General features: G+C 47.8%; 1 protein-coding gene across 1 annotated transcript in view; it reads right to left on the bottom strand.

Moving 5' to 3' along the window:
• Nucleotides 1-9,023, bottom strand: part of TMEM59L (transmembrane protein 59 like) — a 29,766-nt gene extending 20,743 nt beyond the window's left edge. The window contains exons 1-3 of the mRNA XM_048497777.1: nucleotides 8,892-9,023; nucleotides 8,181-8,286; nucleotides 5,208-5,302 (exon numbers count right to left, since the gene is read on the bottom strand). Of these exons, the coding sequence (XP_048353734.1) occupies nucleotides 5,208-5,302; nucleotides 8,181-8,286; nucleotides 8,892-9,023 (333 nt within the window). The remainder of the gene's footprint in view (nucleotides 1-5,207; nucleotides 5,303-8,180; nucleotides 8,287-8,891) is intronic.
• Nucleotides 9,024-17,420: the final 8,397 nt, after the last annotated feature.

The following is a 17,420-nucleotide window of genomic DNA, read 5'->3' as shown; positions in this document are numbered from 1 at the left end:
TTGTTATACTCCCTTAATTTTGGTTAAAGTAAAGTTAGACTAATATTAATTGTATTATTATACATTAGAAAGAGCTAAGTTAAATAGATAGTTTTTGATAGTAAAGTACAGTAAAGTATGAGTATTTGATAGTATTTGATAGTAAAGTATGGAGTATTTAGACATAGTTATAGTCTATGTCAATACAGTAATCTCAAGACAGTAATCTCCTTTTTATTGCTGTCAGAATGTAATGTATGTACTGTAACACTGTGTTTTAATAGAGGTTTTAACTATTTAATCCTATAGAGCCATAAGGGAGTATATGTTATTATAGTTGGTATTTGTTAAGTGCTCTTTAAACTGTGCTCTACTTTCAATTTATTTGTTGTGCAGACTCATCCAGAGCCCCTTTGGGAGAGAGTGACATATAAAATAATAAATAAATAAATAAATAAATAAATAATCAATCAATCAATCAATCAATCAATCAATCAATCAATCAATCAATCGAACAGTCGAGAAATTACACTGAAGGAGAAGTTCTATAAAGGGAGGGAGCGGGGGGGGGTAATGTTGACATAACTTCGTAGACAAAAAGCTAGGATAAATATCATTTATCTATCTATATATAAAGCTAACAGTGTTTTTGTTGATGACAATATACCTCAGTAACTGCTGGGCCAATTCCTCTGAAAATTCCCAGCCACTATAGGTCAGCCAGGCAAAGAGTGTTTTTAGATGTTCACATTACCCTGAAATTTCAAGCACCTGGCCCTAGGTAAAGCAGCCCAACTTTCCTGGCTCCATGGTGAAAAGTGAAGGATCATGCAGCTGCCTGTGTGCTTAACTGGTCACCTCTTAGAATGTTCTCGAGCAGCTTAGAATGTTCACTCAGATGGCCAGATATGAGCAGTGGAAGTAGTACATAGGCAGTCACTCGAGGTGGAAGTGGAAGTATACATACACACACATACACCTGAAGGAGAGGAAGGGAGGAGAGAGGGAGGGTGTGGCATGCAAGGGAAGAGAGAGGGAGAGGAAAGGACAGAGGGGGGAGACATGCAAAGGGAAGAGAGAGGTAGAGAGAGGTGAGGGGAGGTGGCATGCAAGGGAGGAGGGAGGCAGGGTGCCCAGCATCTGATATGACTCAGCCCACCCACCTAGCCGGGAGGGAAAGGGAAGGGAGGGGAGAGGCGGAGGAGATGGCATGCAAGCGGGAAAGAGAAGTGAGGGAGGAGAAGAGAGTGAGGGGCTGCACATGCAAGGAGCACTGGAGGGAGGGGCCAGAGCACCCTAGATTCCCTGGAATACTGTGGTTGGCAGTTAAGAAAACCAGGTGCAGCATTACTCAGGAGTGCAAGCTTGAGTAGTTAAGCAACTGTGACATACTTTGAATGGCTCGTGTTAGCGACTCCCCCTCAGAGGATTTCCCTCAGAAGGCGACACCCATTGCCACTCAACCAAACTTACTCCCAGGTAAAGGATCATAACCAGCCAGCCTAGATGTGTGGTGGAGGGGTACCTTTCCATTCCCCACACCCCCAAAGCGAATGCGCGCGGGATACACACACATCAAATGACATCGCATTGACAGTATCAGGTCATGCGTGTTTGCATGACCATGTACTGCTGGTCTCTGCGATTGATTTGCTGCTACTGTTCCTTTCCCATTTCACCACACTAAGCCACAGCAACACGTGGCCAGGCCCTGCTAGTGTATTATATAATGTTTTTACTTTTTGTCTTCTTTTTAATTGCAATAGTACAATAAGTACATTCTTGTGGATTAACATCATTGTTGTAGTCTATAATTGTTAAATAATTGTTAAATAAATAAAGTTAAATAATTGTTAAATAAAGTTAAATAAAGTCCCCAAATGCCTCCCCAAAAGCTGCTCTTGAGTGACACCACGAGTGGGAAGTTGGAAGTCTGCCATGGGGTGGGCAATTTGAGGGAAATCCTGGCCCCTCCACCTGGAAATTCTCCAGTGTCCCCAAGCCAGTACTCTTTTTGCAGGGAGGATAACACAGTTCCAGCCTCTCCTCTCTATTTTTATTCACAGAAGAGGACCGCTGATATATGAACATGAAGCTGTTTCGTATTGAACCAGGTCTTTGCACTATTATTGTCAGAACTGTCTAGTCAGACTGGCAGCGGCTCTCCTGCATCTCAGGCAGCGATTTTTTCCATTATCTGGTCCCTTTACCTGGATAAGCCAGGGATGTGACTCTAAAAAATCAAACCAGAGCCCCAGAGGCGGAGCTACAAGGGGACCGGAGGGTGCAACGCTGTTACTCAGGTGCAGCATACAGGGGTAAAATTTCAGGTTTGTTTTTAGTTTTTGGCCTGCAGGGGGCACAGATTTTAGGCTAGCAGCATCAGAATTTCAGGGAGTTTTCGGGGGACTCTCCTGATGGCACCCTGCATGCGCAGTAGGTGAGGTTTGGTTCAGGGGTCCAAAGTTATGAACTCTAGGGGGGTGTCCCATCCCCCCATTGTTTCCAATGGGAGTTAATAGGAGATGGGGGGCTACACTTTTTGAGGAGTCCATAACTTTGGACCCCCCTGAATTAAACTTCACCTGAAGCTGGTTGGTATCATCAGGATGGTCTCCCTAAAATTTCCCAGAAAATTTAATAATGCTGGCCTAGAAAAATCTGGCACCCCGGCCAAGACTGCAAAACAATACTAGAAAATACAAAAAACACAAACAAACATGGGGGGGGGGGGGGGGCAAAACTCAGATTTTGCACCGGGCTCCATTTTCCCTAGCTATGCCTCTGCAGAGTCCTTTAAGATATGCTCGTATGCTTATAAGGACAAAAAAACCCTACAGTTATATTCTACTATTTCTCCTGAGAAGGGTTACAGCTTAGAACAGTGGTGGCGAACCTTTGGCACTCCAGATGTTATGGACTACAATTCCCATCAGCCCCTGCCAACATGGCCAATTGACCATGCTGGCAGGGGCTGATGTAATTGGTAGTCCATAACATCTGGAGATATAAGGTCTGCCACCACGCGGCTAAAACAGTTGGCACCTCAAACCTTTCCTCCAGGATCCTCAGATGCTGGAAGGAGCCATTAGATAGCTAAGGACTGGGATGAAGAAGCCGCCTGCCCATTGAAGTGGAGGGGATCCAGCAGCCCGTTCCGCGAGCATCCCAGTAGTTCCCGCGAGGTCCTGCAGCCCTCCTAGGGACTGTGGTGGATGCAGCCATGTCAGACTCACTGACATCCCGGCCACCATGGCCTGCAGGGAACCGGGCCCCAGCCCAATCTCCTGGAAAACCGCTGCTGATCGGATGCGGTGTGAGCTGGAGCCAGGCAGACCAGACGATTGGCATAAGGTGGCTTCAAAGGCTCTAACAGCACAATTCGGGGGGAAAGGCTAAAACTTCTGTGAAGGCAACATAACCCCGCCCCCAGCACAAGCGGCATTTAGGGTGGTGGCAGGGCAGTAACCAACAGGAGGTGAAGTGCGACTTGTCACGGATGGTGGGGCATGCTGTATGTGAAGGGGCACAATCCCCTGCACACACCTAGGGGAGGGACCAACATTAGTTGACTAATCAGTGCTGGGATTCAGCCAGTTCAGGCGAACCGGTTGTTAGCCCCTCGCTCCACCTCCCCTAGGAGAGGGAGTGACAGGGCCGCTGCTGTTGCCCAAGTGATCACATAGTCCGATCAGTGGGTCTGGCCAGGCTGCAGATCAGAAGCACCTGTCCAGGCTGGCTAATTGCGGCCTCGGTGGGGGAAGCCAGAGGCCGGTTGCTCCCTCTTCCCTGGCTAGGAGGTGCAGCCAGGTAAGTGGGCGGCGGTTGGGTGTGTGTGTGCACACGCAGAGGTGGGATCCAGCAGGTTCTCACAGGTTCCCGAGAGTAGGTTACTTATTATTTGTGTGTGCCAAGAGGAGGTTACTAATTGGTTTTGCCAGCCTGATTTTTGCCTTGAATTCGCCACTTCCTCTCCTCAGCATGCAGCGGAACTTGAAGGAGTCTAGCAGTGAGGTGCACGCAGTGCGTATGGCAGCCTGGCCAGCGTGCCATTGTTTCCAGCCAAGGACCGAAGCGCAGTGGCTGGAGTCCCTTGCCACCACAGCCGTACCGCCCAGGAATGCCCTGCACCCCGGAATGCCCAGCCCCATTGGCGCTACGCCACAGTTTGAATCCCACCACCATGGGAACCTGTTACTAAAATTTTTGGATCCCACCACTGTGCACACGGTAGGGGTGCACATGGGGAGACTAATGGTTGAGGGATGTCGCCAGAATCCCACCATTGGTTGGCTTTTCCTTCTGAGACTCCCTCTTTGGGAGGACTCACATCCACTGCTCTGTAAAGATAGACATGCCCCTGGGGAGATCTTGGTGGTTCACCCACCAGTAGTCTGGGCTTGGTCTCAAAGCTATGAGCAACCTCTGAGAGGGCTGCCACGTTAACTGAGCTGGGCAGGAGTAGAAAATTAGAGTACGTTGCTTAGAGAGAAAACTTTGGCAGAGCTTCACACCTCTGGCCACTACTGCAAAGTTTTATGGGCGGGAGTGGTGTAGCGGGCCCAGAATAGTAACACAAGCCATGTAATAACTGGAGGACTGACCCAACGACATATAACTAGCCCTTATGAATGCAGAAAAGGGCTTGAAAACATCTGGGGAACATCTGGTATACATCCAGAAAACCCCTGCATAGCCTTTAGTATCCTGACTATAAGGATTTTACGGAGCAGTCTTCAATGAGATCTTCTTTTGCCTGAGACCTTGGAGAGACCTTGCTGATCACAGGAGACAAGGTAGAGCAAAGTTGGTGAACCTATGGCACTCCAGATGTTCATGAACTACAATTCCCATCAGCCCCTGCCAGCACGGCCAATTGGCCATGTTGGTAGCCGATGGGGAAACTGATAAGTAATGAACAGCTGGGGTCTCCTCGTCCTCGCAACAGAGGGGTATTAAGTGGCGGGGACCAAGCATCCCAACTTGAGAAAAGTACAACAGTTAGGTTTTGTGCAGCTGCTGTCAGTGATGGCAAGAGCACTCCCAAACATGTCTAGAATGCAATTCCTTCAACACCAAGTCATCATAAAAAACTGCAAGGCACAGTATATGTGTGTGCTAAAACATCCCGGAATCCCGGAAACTCTCTTCTACCAGGTAAAAACTGCCTGCTGATAACAGAGTTCCCCACCTCAGTCTGAGCCCCTGGAACAGATTTTAGCGGTTACCTTTTCCGCTCGGCTCTCCATCTCTGGCAGCTGCGTCCTGCATCCAGTCATACAGCCAAACTGCTCCGCTCCTCCGGAATAAGCCTCCAGGCAGGCTGCAAATGGGAAGGGGGAATGTGTGTGTGGGGGGGGGGGGGAGGGAGGGAGGGAGACAATGAGATCTTCCAGTTTTGTTCCAGAAAATCGGGGCAAGCCTGTGCAGAGCTTCTCAGGGCGCAAAGTCAAAAACTGCTTCTTTGAAAGCAACGACAAACAAAAAACAAAGGGGTGCTGTGTGGTTTCCGGGCTGTAGGGCCGTGTTCTAGCAGCATTCTCTCCTGATGTTTCGCCTGCATCTGTGGCTGGCATCTTCAGAGGATCTGATAGTTGGAAAGGAGAGCAAGTGGAGTATATATATCTGTGAGTAAAGGTCAATAGGTGAGGGCATCTGAATAGGAGTGGCCAGGCAAGAGAGTAACAATGAAGTGTAGCATGTGACCATGGAGATAGCAAGGTCAATAGGTATGGGCATCTGAATAGAAGTAGCCTGGCCTTTGTTCCCTTTGATTGTTTATTGTCTATAGTCATCCCTGTGTCCTAATCGGCCCCAAGAGACACCAGAGATGACTATGGGCAATAAGTACGGGCTCAAGACCCAAACCAGGCTACTTCCTTAGAATCCTGACCTTGCTATCTCCACTCACATGCTACACTTCATTCGATTACTCTGCTGCCAGGCCCTCAGATGCCCTGACCTTGCTCACGGTGCTCCACTGCACTTTCAACTATCGATATTCCTGACGAAGACGTCAGGAGAATGCTAAACCATGGCCCTAATACCAGTAGTCTGGCTGTGAAAGCCTTCGACAATACAAAAACAAAGGGCCCCCCTTGGTTCTTTGGCCTCCTCCCACCCTGATTGCAGCTGCTTTCTTCATCCTCTCTGATCCTGCACCACCTCAGCAAATTGATCTGAGATTGCAAATGCCTTAGCAGACCAGATGCTCAGGAGCAGCAGCAGCAGGCCATTGCTTTCACCTCCTGCATGTGAGCTCCCAAAGGCACCTGGTGGGCCACTGTGAGCAGCAGAGTGCTGGACTAGATGGACTCTGGTCTGATCCAGCAGGCTAGTTCTTATGTTCTTAAATCAATAATTCCTCTCTCAATTCTTGCAGGTTCTGACCGGCCAATGACCTGCCAGAAGTCAGTTTCCCGTCTGCAGCGCAAAAGCCTCCATCTGACCTCCAAAACCTTCCCATCCAAAGGCCAGACCAACCAATCGCTATTGGCCATAGTTCTTTAAAAGAGAACTTCCAGGTTCAGTGGCAGTCTGCCTCTTAATGCTAGTTGGGAATAATTAGGGAGGGAAGATCACGGCCTGGAAACAGGATCTTGGGCTTCGACGGAGCTTTGGTGTGATCCAGCAGAACCTTTCACACTGAGAAATCTACGAACAGAAATGAGCCGTGACAGCAAAATGGAGCTTCTGTGGCCAGAGACAGTCTGCCCCAGGATACCAGATGCTACAGAAAAACAATACAGGAAGAGTGTTCCGTAGATGAGCTCCTTATGAGTTTCATAAGGAAAACTGACTGGCCAGTGTTGGAAAGAGGATGTAAAGCAGGGGTCTGCAACCTGCGGCTCTCCAGAAGTTCATGGACCACAATTGCCATCAGCCCCTGCCAGCATGGCCAATTGGCTATGCTGGCAGGGGCTGATGGGATTTGTAGTCTATGAACATCAGGAGAGCCGCAGGTTGCAGACCCATGAAAATAGACCTTTCTGTTCAATCCAGCAAGACAATGCTTAGATTGTGTGCTGTTTATAACATTACTTGCATGTGTGGAGTCAGACAGGCCTATTGAGAGATTATAGCTACAACTATTCTTTTAAAGGGAACCTCCATGTTCAACAGTAGTCCACGATTGAATAAAGGGTGCTGGGAAAATTCAGCCAGAGGAAGGTCGCTGTTGTCATGGCCTACCTGGCCACCACAACATGCAGAACAAAACAGCAAGTCAAATTCTTAGATGGGTCTATCAGCGTCTCTTAGAGCTAGATAGAACTCCCATGTCCAAAGGGAGTCTACCTTTGAGATACCAGAATCTGGCATAGATAGCAGAGAAAGTTTGTGTCTGTCCTGAGCGGGCTGCTGGGTGTCAGAATGCCAGACTACATGGAACTTTTACCTCCATCGTTCAGAGAGCCTTATCTTCTAAATCCAACCATGTTTTGGAACTGGGTTCAAAATCCCCACCTTGTCACAGTGCTCACTGGTTGACTGGGCGCCGGTGGCTAAGTAAGCAGTTGGCTAAGAGCAAGGTGCACTCTGATCTGGAGAACGGGTTTGATTCCCTGCTCTGCAGCTTGAGCTGTGGAGGCTTCATCTGGGGGATTCAGATTAGGTCCTGTACACTCCCAACACCAGCCAATGGGTGACCTTGGGCTAGTCACAGCTTCTTGGGCTCTCTAGCCCCACACCTTTCCTTGACAGGGTAAGGTTTGTTGCAGAAGGGGCAGAGGGAGATTGTCAGCCTTGAGTCTCCCTACAGGAAAGAAAGGGGATATAAATCCAAACTCTTCTTCTATAGCTACTGTACTTTTAGATTAACCTACATCACAGGGTTGTTGTTATGACAGCAAAACTGAAGAGGAGTCAACTGGGCAGGATGTTCTAAGTATCTTTGAGGAAAGGCAGCATAAAAATGGATGGATGGAGAGATGGGACCAGAGACCAACGTGTTGCCTCCTTATTTTATTTAAAAAGAAGGTACCTTTCCCCCCAACAATTCCAAACATACAAAGCAATTGTCATAAAACCCCCGAAAGAGTTCTGTGGTACTGGGGAAGGTGTCTGCTATATCTGTTCCTGAACTTTGCACTCTCCTTCACCATCTGTCACAGAAAGCCAAAAACGGCACCCTTGCAAGGTAGACAGGCTCCGGATCATGTAACTGTAACTGAATGGGAGCTGGGGAGAGGAGGATACCTTACCTGATTCGCACTCAGCTCTGGTTGCATTCAGCTCGGCTGCAGGATCCACAAAATGACAGATGGAAAACAGCCGGCAGCCCCGATAACAGGCATTGAGAACCGCATCCTAGGAGGAGGGAGGGAAAGGAAAAGGAGGTAGAAATTAAGACTAGGGGGCCACAGGTGCATTTCCTATACTTCAGCTCGTAAGGAGCCTGCATTAGGGATGACATCTGCCAGATCCACTGTCAGATGATAATATTGTTGCTATCAGAGAATCACAAACAGTGGAACCTCGGTTTTCATTGGTTTCGGTTTGCATCGATATTTTCAGTGAAAAATTGTCCTCGGTTTTCATCCCGATTTACCCTCGGTTTTCATCGATTTGCAGTAGGGGCAGGAGTTTGTGGAGAAAAAAATCACCGGACAAAGCTGTTGCAGGCCATGTTACCGTTAATCCTCTGTTTCATGACAACGTCTTACCCCTATATTTCCCTCAGACAAATCTTAAAGAGGCTTACTACGGTGGTCCCACAGGCTCTGAAGCTGGTCCTAGTGTGAGTGATTGTTCATCTGTTTTCAGCATTAAACACTATGTTTATTCACCTTAAAATATGTGTTTTAGGTATATTTTTAAGGTGCTCTAGGGCCAGTTAATTGGATTCACATTGATTCCTATGGAAAAGCTTGCCTCGGCAGTGTCCCCAACTTAGTCCTTATGGGCAATGTTACTTTGGTGATAGCTGCCATCACAATTTCATCCTCTCTTTCTGATGCTCCTCTGACCTCATGTATTTTTAAAGGGTACCCCTTGTCCCCTGCGTTTGTAGGATCCCGCGTAATTGCGTGTGCTCTGCCTCCCATGTTGGCTCGTTTAAGCAACCTGTATGTTAGGATTTAGAAGAAATTACGCCCACAAGATGGGGGACATCTGCTCTAGGAACTTACAAGATCGGGGACATTCCAAGATCGAGGACATCTGCTCCGGGGACAAACACGGTTCTGGCCGGTTCTACCGGGCAGCTGAAGGGCATACAAGACACTAGAAACACCTTCCCTATGACTTCCAGAAATTCGGACTGCTTGGTACACAAATCTGGGAACAAAATACCCCAACATGGGAATGCGTGTCTGTGACGAGGGGGGGGGGGGGATCTAGTCTTTAAAAACATTATCACTATACTTATTGCTGAACCCCAAACAATTCACGCTTGAGCTGTCTTTCGGATCAACATGTATCAAGTATAAATGGACTCTCCGTGCAAACAGTTTCCTTACAAAGTCCGTTACCAAGTATGGGCAGGAAAAGAGACCTTCTCTCACCTCCCAGATTTCATGAGACTATGTGTGTGTGTTAAGTACCCGTCAAGTTGCTTTCGACTCATGGCGACCCTATGAATCAACGTCTTCCAAAATGTTGTCATTAAGTCATGCTTCCTTTATAGCAGTGATGGCGAACCTTTTTGAGACTGAGTGCCCAAACTGCAACCCGAAACCCACTTATTTATCATAAGAAGTGCCAAATACCACTGACGAATTTAGCCTGTGAATACTGAGGTTTAGTATAGAAACCACAGCGGTTGGCTCTAAAGTGTGTTACTCAGGAGTAAGCTTGGTGGTTTTGCTTTGCTTTGAAGCAACTGTGCAAGGCTTCAAATGGGTGAATCACGACCCTAGGAGGGTTTACTCAGAAGCAAATCCCATTGCCAGCAACTGAGCTTACTCCCAGGTAAAAGATCATGCTTTCATTCTTCCCATGAAAATCAGTAGGATTTAACATTACTTAACAGGGTTACCTACACTGCTTCCCCAAAACTAGGTCTTAGGTTTAATGCTAATAATCTCCCTGAAATAATTACACTATTATCACATGACGATAATAGTTTATTATTATTACTATTATTACTAGTTTATTATTATTACTATTATTCCATGACAATAATAGTTTATTATTATTACACTATTATCACATGATGATAATAGCTTATTATTATTACACTATTATCACATGACGATAATAGATTATCACATGACAATTATCATATACACTATTATCACTATTATCACACCCGTGCCATAGGTTCGCCACCACTGCTTTATAGCATAGGTGTCAAACTCGCGGCCCTCCAGATGTTATGGACAACAGTTCCCATCATCCCCTGCCAGCATCATGCTGGCAGGGGATGATAGGAAACATAATCCACAACATCTGAGGGAAACACCGCAGTTTGACTATTAACACTTTTTTTTTAGGAGTCTATCCATTTCACACTGGGTCTTCCTCTTATCCTTTTGCTGCTTCCTTCAACTTTCCCTAGATTCATTGTATTTCCAGTGACTCTCGTGTTTTCTCATTATGAGACCAAAGTACAACAACCTCAGTTGAGTCGTTTTAGAGTCAGCATAGCGTAGTGGTTAAGAGTGGTGGACTAATCTGGAGAACCGGGTTTGATTCTCCACTCCTGCGGACTCTTATATGGCGAGCTGGATTTGTTTCCCCGCTCCTACACACCAAGACTGCTGGGTGACACTGAGCTAGGTACAGTTTTCTCAGAAACTCTCTCAGTCCCCCGCCAGGTGTAGGGAGAGGAAGAGAAGGAGTTTGTAAGTCACGTTGAGACTCCTCGCAGGAGATAAACTTGGGATATAAATCCAAACTCTTCTTCTTTTAGGGATAATTCAGGCTTCATTTGATCTAGAACCCATTTTTTTTTCCTGGTAGCGCATGGCATCTGTAACAGTTTCTTCCAACACAACATTTTCAAGGAATCTATTTTCTTCCTGTCAGTCTCCCAGATTTCACAATTCCATAACAGTGCTTGATAAAATAAGAACGAGCTAATTCTTAGGGCCAAACCAAAGGCATGGCTGAGGACGTCAGAATCAGTTGAGACACTAACACTACCTTGTGAATAAACCTAGCTGAGTCTGGAGCACAACAGCCCACTTAACAGCATGTTAGCAGCAGAAATGCAATCTTTTCGATGTGACAAACACCTGTCACCTGGAGGCAATCCTCCACTCATCATAGGTAACCAGCCAAATGACAACTCATTTAGTAATGTCACAATAACTTTTTCCTGCTGTCATGCTAAAGCAAATATCTATATCTATATCTATATATAGATAGATAGAGATAGATAGATATAGAGATATAGATATAGATAGATAGATAGATAGATAGATATCTATATATAGATATAGATATAGATAGATATAGATAGATATAGATATATAGATATCTATATATAGATATAGATATATAGATATAGATAGATAAAGATATAGATAGATATAGAGATAGATATAGAGATAGAGAGATAGAGAGAGAGAGAGAGAGAGAGAGATAGATAGATAGATAGATACTTCAGAGGTTCATGGACTACAAGTGGCCATGCCAGCAGGGGCTGATGGAAATTGTAGTCCATGAACATCTGAAGTACCAGAGTTGGACACCCCTGACCTAGATGGAGCACGCATATTATTCCCATTCTCCATTGGTTGTCCATTCGTTCCTGAGCTCAGTTGAAGACACTGGCTAGCTATCTGATATGAAGCCCTTCACAGCTTTGGCCCCTCATATTTAGGGGACCGCCTCTTTTGCTATTCTCTGCTGTGACAACTCCATGGCCCCTTCCGCACACGCAAAATAATGCGTTTTCAAACCACTTTCACACCTGTTTGCAAGTGGATTTTGCCATTCTGCACAGCTTCAAAGAGCACTGAAAGCAGTTTGAAAGTGCATTATTCTGCATGTGCGGAATGAGCCCATGTCAACAGGGGTTTCTGCAGGTGCCAACTGCCAAAGAGCAAAATCAACAACTACCCGTACACGTGGCGGTGTGGAAGGGCCGGCCCGAGGAGGTCAGGAAAAAAAATCTACTCTTCTGGCCTTCCGCAAATGATGAAAAACGGAACTATCCAAGAGGGCTTTTTGGCACAGCTAATAAGATAGTCCCGCGGCGTGGAGTGGTAAGTTGAGGTACCACAGTCAAAGTTCTGTTCACAACCTGTGTTTGATCCCGGCAGAAGCCGGTTTCAGGTCAGCCTTCCGTCCTTCCGAGGTTGGTAAAATGCGGACCCAGCTTGCTGGGGGCAAAGGCGGTGGCAAACCACCCTGACAACATAGTCTGCCTAGTAAACGTTGGGATGTGATGTCATCCATGGGTCAGTAATTGGTGCTTGTACAAGACAGTACAGAACAAACGATTTCACAAACTTACTTGGATAAATGACTGGGACTTGTGGTCCTTACAGGTGTTTACAGAGTCTTGTAGGTGGGATCCTATTATGTAGTTTTTGTACTGCTTCACATCTCACGTCAACATTTATGAAGAAGAAGAAGAGTTTGGATTTATATCCCCCCCTTTCTCTCCTGTAGGAGACTCCAAGGGGCTTACAATCTGCTTGCCCTTCCCCCCTCACAACAAACACCCTGTCAGGTAGGTGGGGCTGAGAGAGCTCCGAGAAGCTGTGACTAGCCCAAGGTCACCCAGCTGGCATGTGTGGGAGTGCACAGGCTAATCTGAATTCCCCAGATAAGCCTCCACAACTCAAGCGGCAGAGCTGGGAATCAAACCCAGTTCCTCCAGATCAGACTGCACCTGCTCTTAGCCACTGCTCTTAGCCACTACGCCACTGCTGCTTGTGCTAAGCTTCTGTTTCTTTCCAGTGGTTCCCGACATCTAATATCCTAATGAGTAATTTATTGCTTGTCCCGTTTTGGTAGCCATACTGACTCACTATGCGCGGAAATATAGGAACCTCAAGCCGGAAGGGACATCGAGGGTCATCTAGTCCAACCCCCTGCGCAACGCAGGAAATTCACAACTACTTCTCCCAGGGACACCCCAGCATGTCACAAGGAAGGCAGAAGCCTCAGGATCTGGGCGGGTAAGAAAGGCGAGCTCCGACTCCGGCTATAAATAGATAATAAATATCCGGGTCTTGGATCCAGCGAAGCAGTGCGGAATGGCCTATACTTGGGGAAAGAGCCCTCCCCACTTTAATGGTATCACAGCGAACGGACATATTTGCATCTTAAAAGAAACACACCCACCCCCTCTCTGGATGTCAAATCCTGGAAAAGATTGCGCACCGTTTAACAAGAGGGAGGGGGCGCCCTTTGGAGATGAATGCGTCTCCTGCTTAGCCACAGAACTCATCTTGATGTGTTGTGTGCTTAACTCATACTGCTACAAGAGGGCACCCAAACCGTTGCAGCTTTCTTGCACGCTCCCGCGCGCGCGCACCCGCATGTGCAGCTGCAAGCGTCACAATGCAAATCGGAAGTGCTGGAGTGGCTCCCGGCGTCAGGCCGATAGGAAGGCAGCGGCGGCGGCAGGGGGACAGGCACCGGCAAAGCGAGGAAGTGGAGTGCAAGGGAACATCCGGCGGGGACTTTGCATCAGGGCCAACGGGCGGAACAAGGGCCATGGTACGAACCAGGGCACAACCAGACTTTGCAAAGTGAGCTGCAAAACCGGCCGATACACAAAATGGGGTTATTTTTCTCTCGAGGCCGGGGAGATGGACGCCCGGTTCGTCCCAGCCCCTCCTGGAGGGGGAGCGGTTGGAGAAGGGGCCGCATGATGCGCAGCTGATTGCTACGGGCCGAGGCGCCGGCAGTGCAACAATGCGCAGGCGACAGCAAAGACCGGTGCCGCAGCGGGGTGGAGACGGAGTTAAGCGGGGTCGGTGGGCGGCGGAGGCGCAGTAAAGGCCAGCGGACAGCCAGGAGCAAGGCGCGTACGGGGACGGCGGGGAGGACGACGGCGGCAAGGGGAGGGAGGAGGAAGAGGGGCGGACGGGCGGCGACGTCGGGAGCGCGCCAGACTAACGACAGCGGAAGGGATGGATGGATGGATGGATGGATGGATGGATGGATGGATGGATGGATGGAACAATGGATGGAAGGATGGAGGATGGATGGATGGAAGGATGGATGAATGGATGGATAAAAGGAAATGGATGGATCCGGTGGATGGAAGGAACGATGGATGGATGGAAGGATCTGGATCGTCGGATCGTCGAAAAGGAAGGATCGTCGTCGGAAAAATTTCATCGTCGATGATCGGAAAGTCGTCGTTAAAATCGGATGGATCGGAAAAACAATCGTCGGATGGATTCGGATCGATCGAAGGATCAGATAAATCGATCGTCGTCAGGATCGGATGGATCGGTAATCGTCCGGTCGTTAAGTCGATCGGATCGGTCGTTCTGAATCGTCGTCGATCGATCGTCGAACAATCGGATGGATCGAATCGTTCGTCGAATCGTTCGGTCGATCGTCGATCGAATCGTCGATCAGTCGATCGTCGAATCGTCGTCGAATCGATCGTCGTTAAATCGTCGATCGGCGAATCGATCGAATCGTCGAATCGTCGATCGATCCGTCGATCGATCGATCGATCGTCGATCGAAGATCGTCGATCAATCGATCGAAAAACAATCGAAACAATCGTCGATATCGATCGTCAATCGATCGATCTGGCATCGATCGATCAACAATCGTCAGTATCGATCGGCATCGATCGGCGTCGTTAAATCGATCGTCATCGATCGATAATATCGTTAAATCGTCGATCGGCGTCGATCGTCGTCGATCAAAGAATCGATCAACAATCGATCAATCGTTAAAGATATCGATCGATCGGCGCGTCGTTCGGCGTCGATCGATCGATCCGAATCGATCGATCAGCTATCGATCGATCAGCGTCGATCGATCAGCGCGTCATTCGGCGTCGATCGATCGATCGATCGATCGATCGATCGATCGATCGATAGAGCGATCGATCGATCGATCAATCGATCGATCAGCGCGATCGATCGATCGATCAGCGTCGATCGATCGTCGATCGGCGTCGTCGGCGTCGATCGGCGTCGATCGATCGGCGTCGATCGATCAGCGTCGATCGTCGATCGGCGTCGATCAGCGTCGATCGATCGAATCGATCGATCGATCGATATCGATCGAATCGATCGATCGGCTCTCGATCGGCTATCGATATCGTCGTCATCGATCGATCGGCATCGATCAGCGCTATCGATCGATATCGGCTATCGATCGAATCGATCGTCATCGATCGGCATCGATCGATCAATATCGATCGAATCGTCGGCGTCGATCGATCAATCGATCGTCGATAATCAAATCGATCGATCAATCGATCGATCGTCGCGATCGATCGATCAGCGTCGATTCGAATCATCGATCGATCCGAATCGATCGATCGATCGATAATCGATCGATCGATCGATCGGCGTCGATCGATCGATCGAATCGATCGATCGATCGATCAAAGAATCGATCGATCAATCGATCAATATCGGCAATCGATCAATTCGTCGATCGATCGATCGATCGGCATCGATCGATCGATCAATCGATCAATCGACAATCGATCGAATCGTCGATCGATCGGCATCGATCGATCGATATCGATCGATCAATATCGATCGATCGATCATCGTTCAGGATTCGATAAAATCGAATCGACAAACTAATAAAATTTCGATCATAGATATCTAACAAACTCGTCGTCGATTCGGATCGAATCCTCGATTTTCTCATTGCTTTGCTGCCACTTCGGTTCTACTGCCTGAGGTCTGCTAGATTTGAGCCTAGTAGCACCTTAGACACCCAACACGCTTTTCAGAGGTTTGAAGGCAGTTTGAGGGTTAGGAGTTCCCTTAATCAGATCAGAATATGGAGAAACGGAATAGGAAGAATCTTATGGAGTCTTTATATCCCGGTCGGGAGGTAGGAGGGATGTTGTAAAGAAGGAGAGAAAAAGCTACAATGCTTGAATGTGTGCTTTACAAAATCCTGCCATCTTCTGCTTGGGATATAAGGCCTTAGAGATTTCCTTTCCAACTTCCGGCTGATGAAGCCAGCTTTAACTCTTGACAGCTTATACCCCCTGAAATCTTGTTCATCTCTAAAGTCAAATCTGGCATCTTGTGGTGGAGAAACGTCACTAGTGGGCTTGCAGGGAGAGAGAACAGAGGTGGCTATAACCAGAAGTCCAATGTATGCCCTCCCACAGTATGCAGGCTGGTGTAGCCATGAACTCAGCCTTTCAGCCAGTCTCTCTGTGCCTCCCTCACAAAGTCGTTGTGAGCGTAAAACGCAGCCATCTTCGTCGCTGTCCGCTCTAAGGAGGCATGGTGGGCTAAGCATCGAATGAATAAATAGCTCCCAAGTTGCAAGGGAACTGTAGCCATTGCTGCAAAAAAAGGAGGAAGGGATGAAAGCTGTCTGCCAGCCAAAAGTAAGGCCGGCCAGCCATTGTGTCTCTGTAAGAGTCCTTGCTCTGAATATGAATACTTCTCTGTAAGAGTCCTTGCTCTGAATATGAATACTTCCAGTGACCCTCTGCTGTAAAGAAGAAGAAGAAGGGTTTGGATTTATATCCCCCCTTTCTCTCCTTTAAGGAGACTCAAAGGGGCTTACAAACTCCTCTCTCTTCCCCTCTCACAACAAACACCCGGCAGTAGAGTTGGGAGCTGAAAGGAGGAACTCAGAAGAACTGTGACTAGCCCAAGGTCACCCAGCTGGCGTGTGTGGGAGTGCACAGGCTAATCTGAATTCCCCAGATAAGCCTCCACAGTTCAAGTGGCAGAGCGGGGAATCAAACCCAGTTCCTCCAGATTAGGGGGTTATATTGTCACAGAATTGGGTCATTCCATGATTCCTGATGTGTCTATGCATGAGGCCCTGTTCTAGGCACTCCTCTTTCCTCCAGGCTCTTTGAAGTGCAGGTAATTCTTGCCCACTAATTTTTCACACGAGAGCCAGCATGGTGTAGTAGTGGTTAAGAATGGATGATTCTAATCTGGAGGGCCGACGTTATGATTTCACAAGCTCCCTACTCACATAGAGAGAAGCCTGCTGGGTGAGCCTTGGGCTTGTCATAGTTCCCCTTAGAGAACTACTCAGCAGCTCATGTAATGGAGGCGAGTGGCAACGTAAACCACCTCTGAGAGAGTCCCCTTGCCTTAAAATCCCTCACGGGATCTACCCCGTAAAGTCATCTGTGGGGCTTCGATGGCTGGCGCCGCGCCGCGCTTATATCGCCGCGGCGCAACCGCGTTAAAATACAAAGCTTTCATGGAGTAAGAACCAAGTACAATTAATTCAAGAAAAAATACATGCCTCGTGTGTAAAAATCCGGCATCACCTCCAAGTCTAAATCACTGGCTTTCCCTTTCTCTCCTCTTCCCGTGGGGTTTGCTGCAGCCGTCAACGCCCAAGGGATT

The sequence above is a fragment of the Sphaerodactylus townsendi genome, linkage group LG05 (assembly GCF_021028975.2).
Source record: "Sphaerodactylus townsendi isolate TG3544 linkage group LG05, MPM_Stown_v2.3, whole genome shotgun sequence".
Classification (NCBI taxonomy): domain Eukaryota; kingdom Metazoa; phylum Chordata; class Lepidosauria; order Squamata; family Sphaerodactylidae; genus Sphaerodactylus; species Sphaerodactylus townsendi.
Note: the sequence above shows the minus strand (reverse complement) of the source record. Positions and strands in the feature narration are given on the sequence as shown.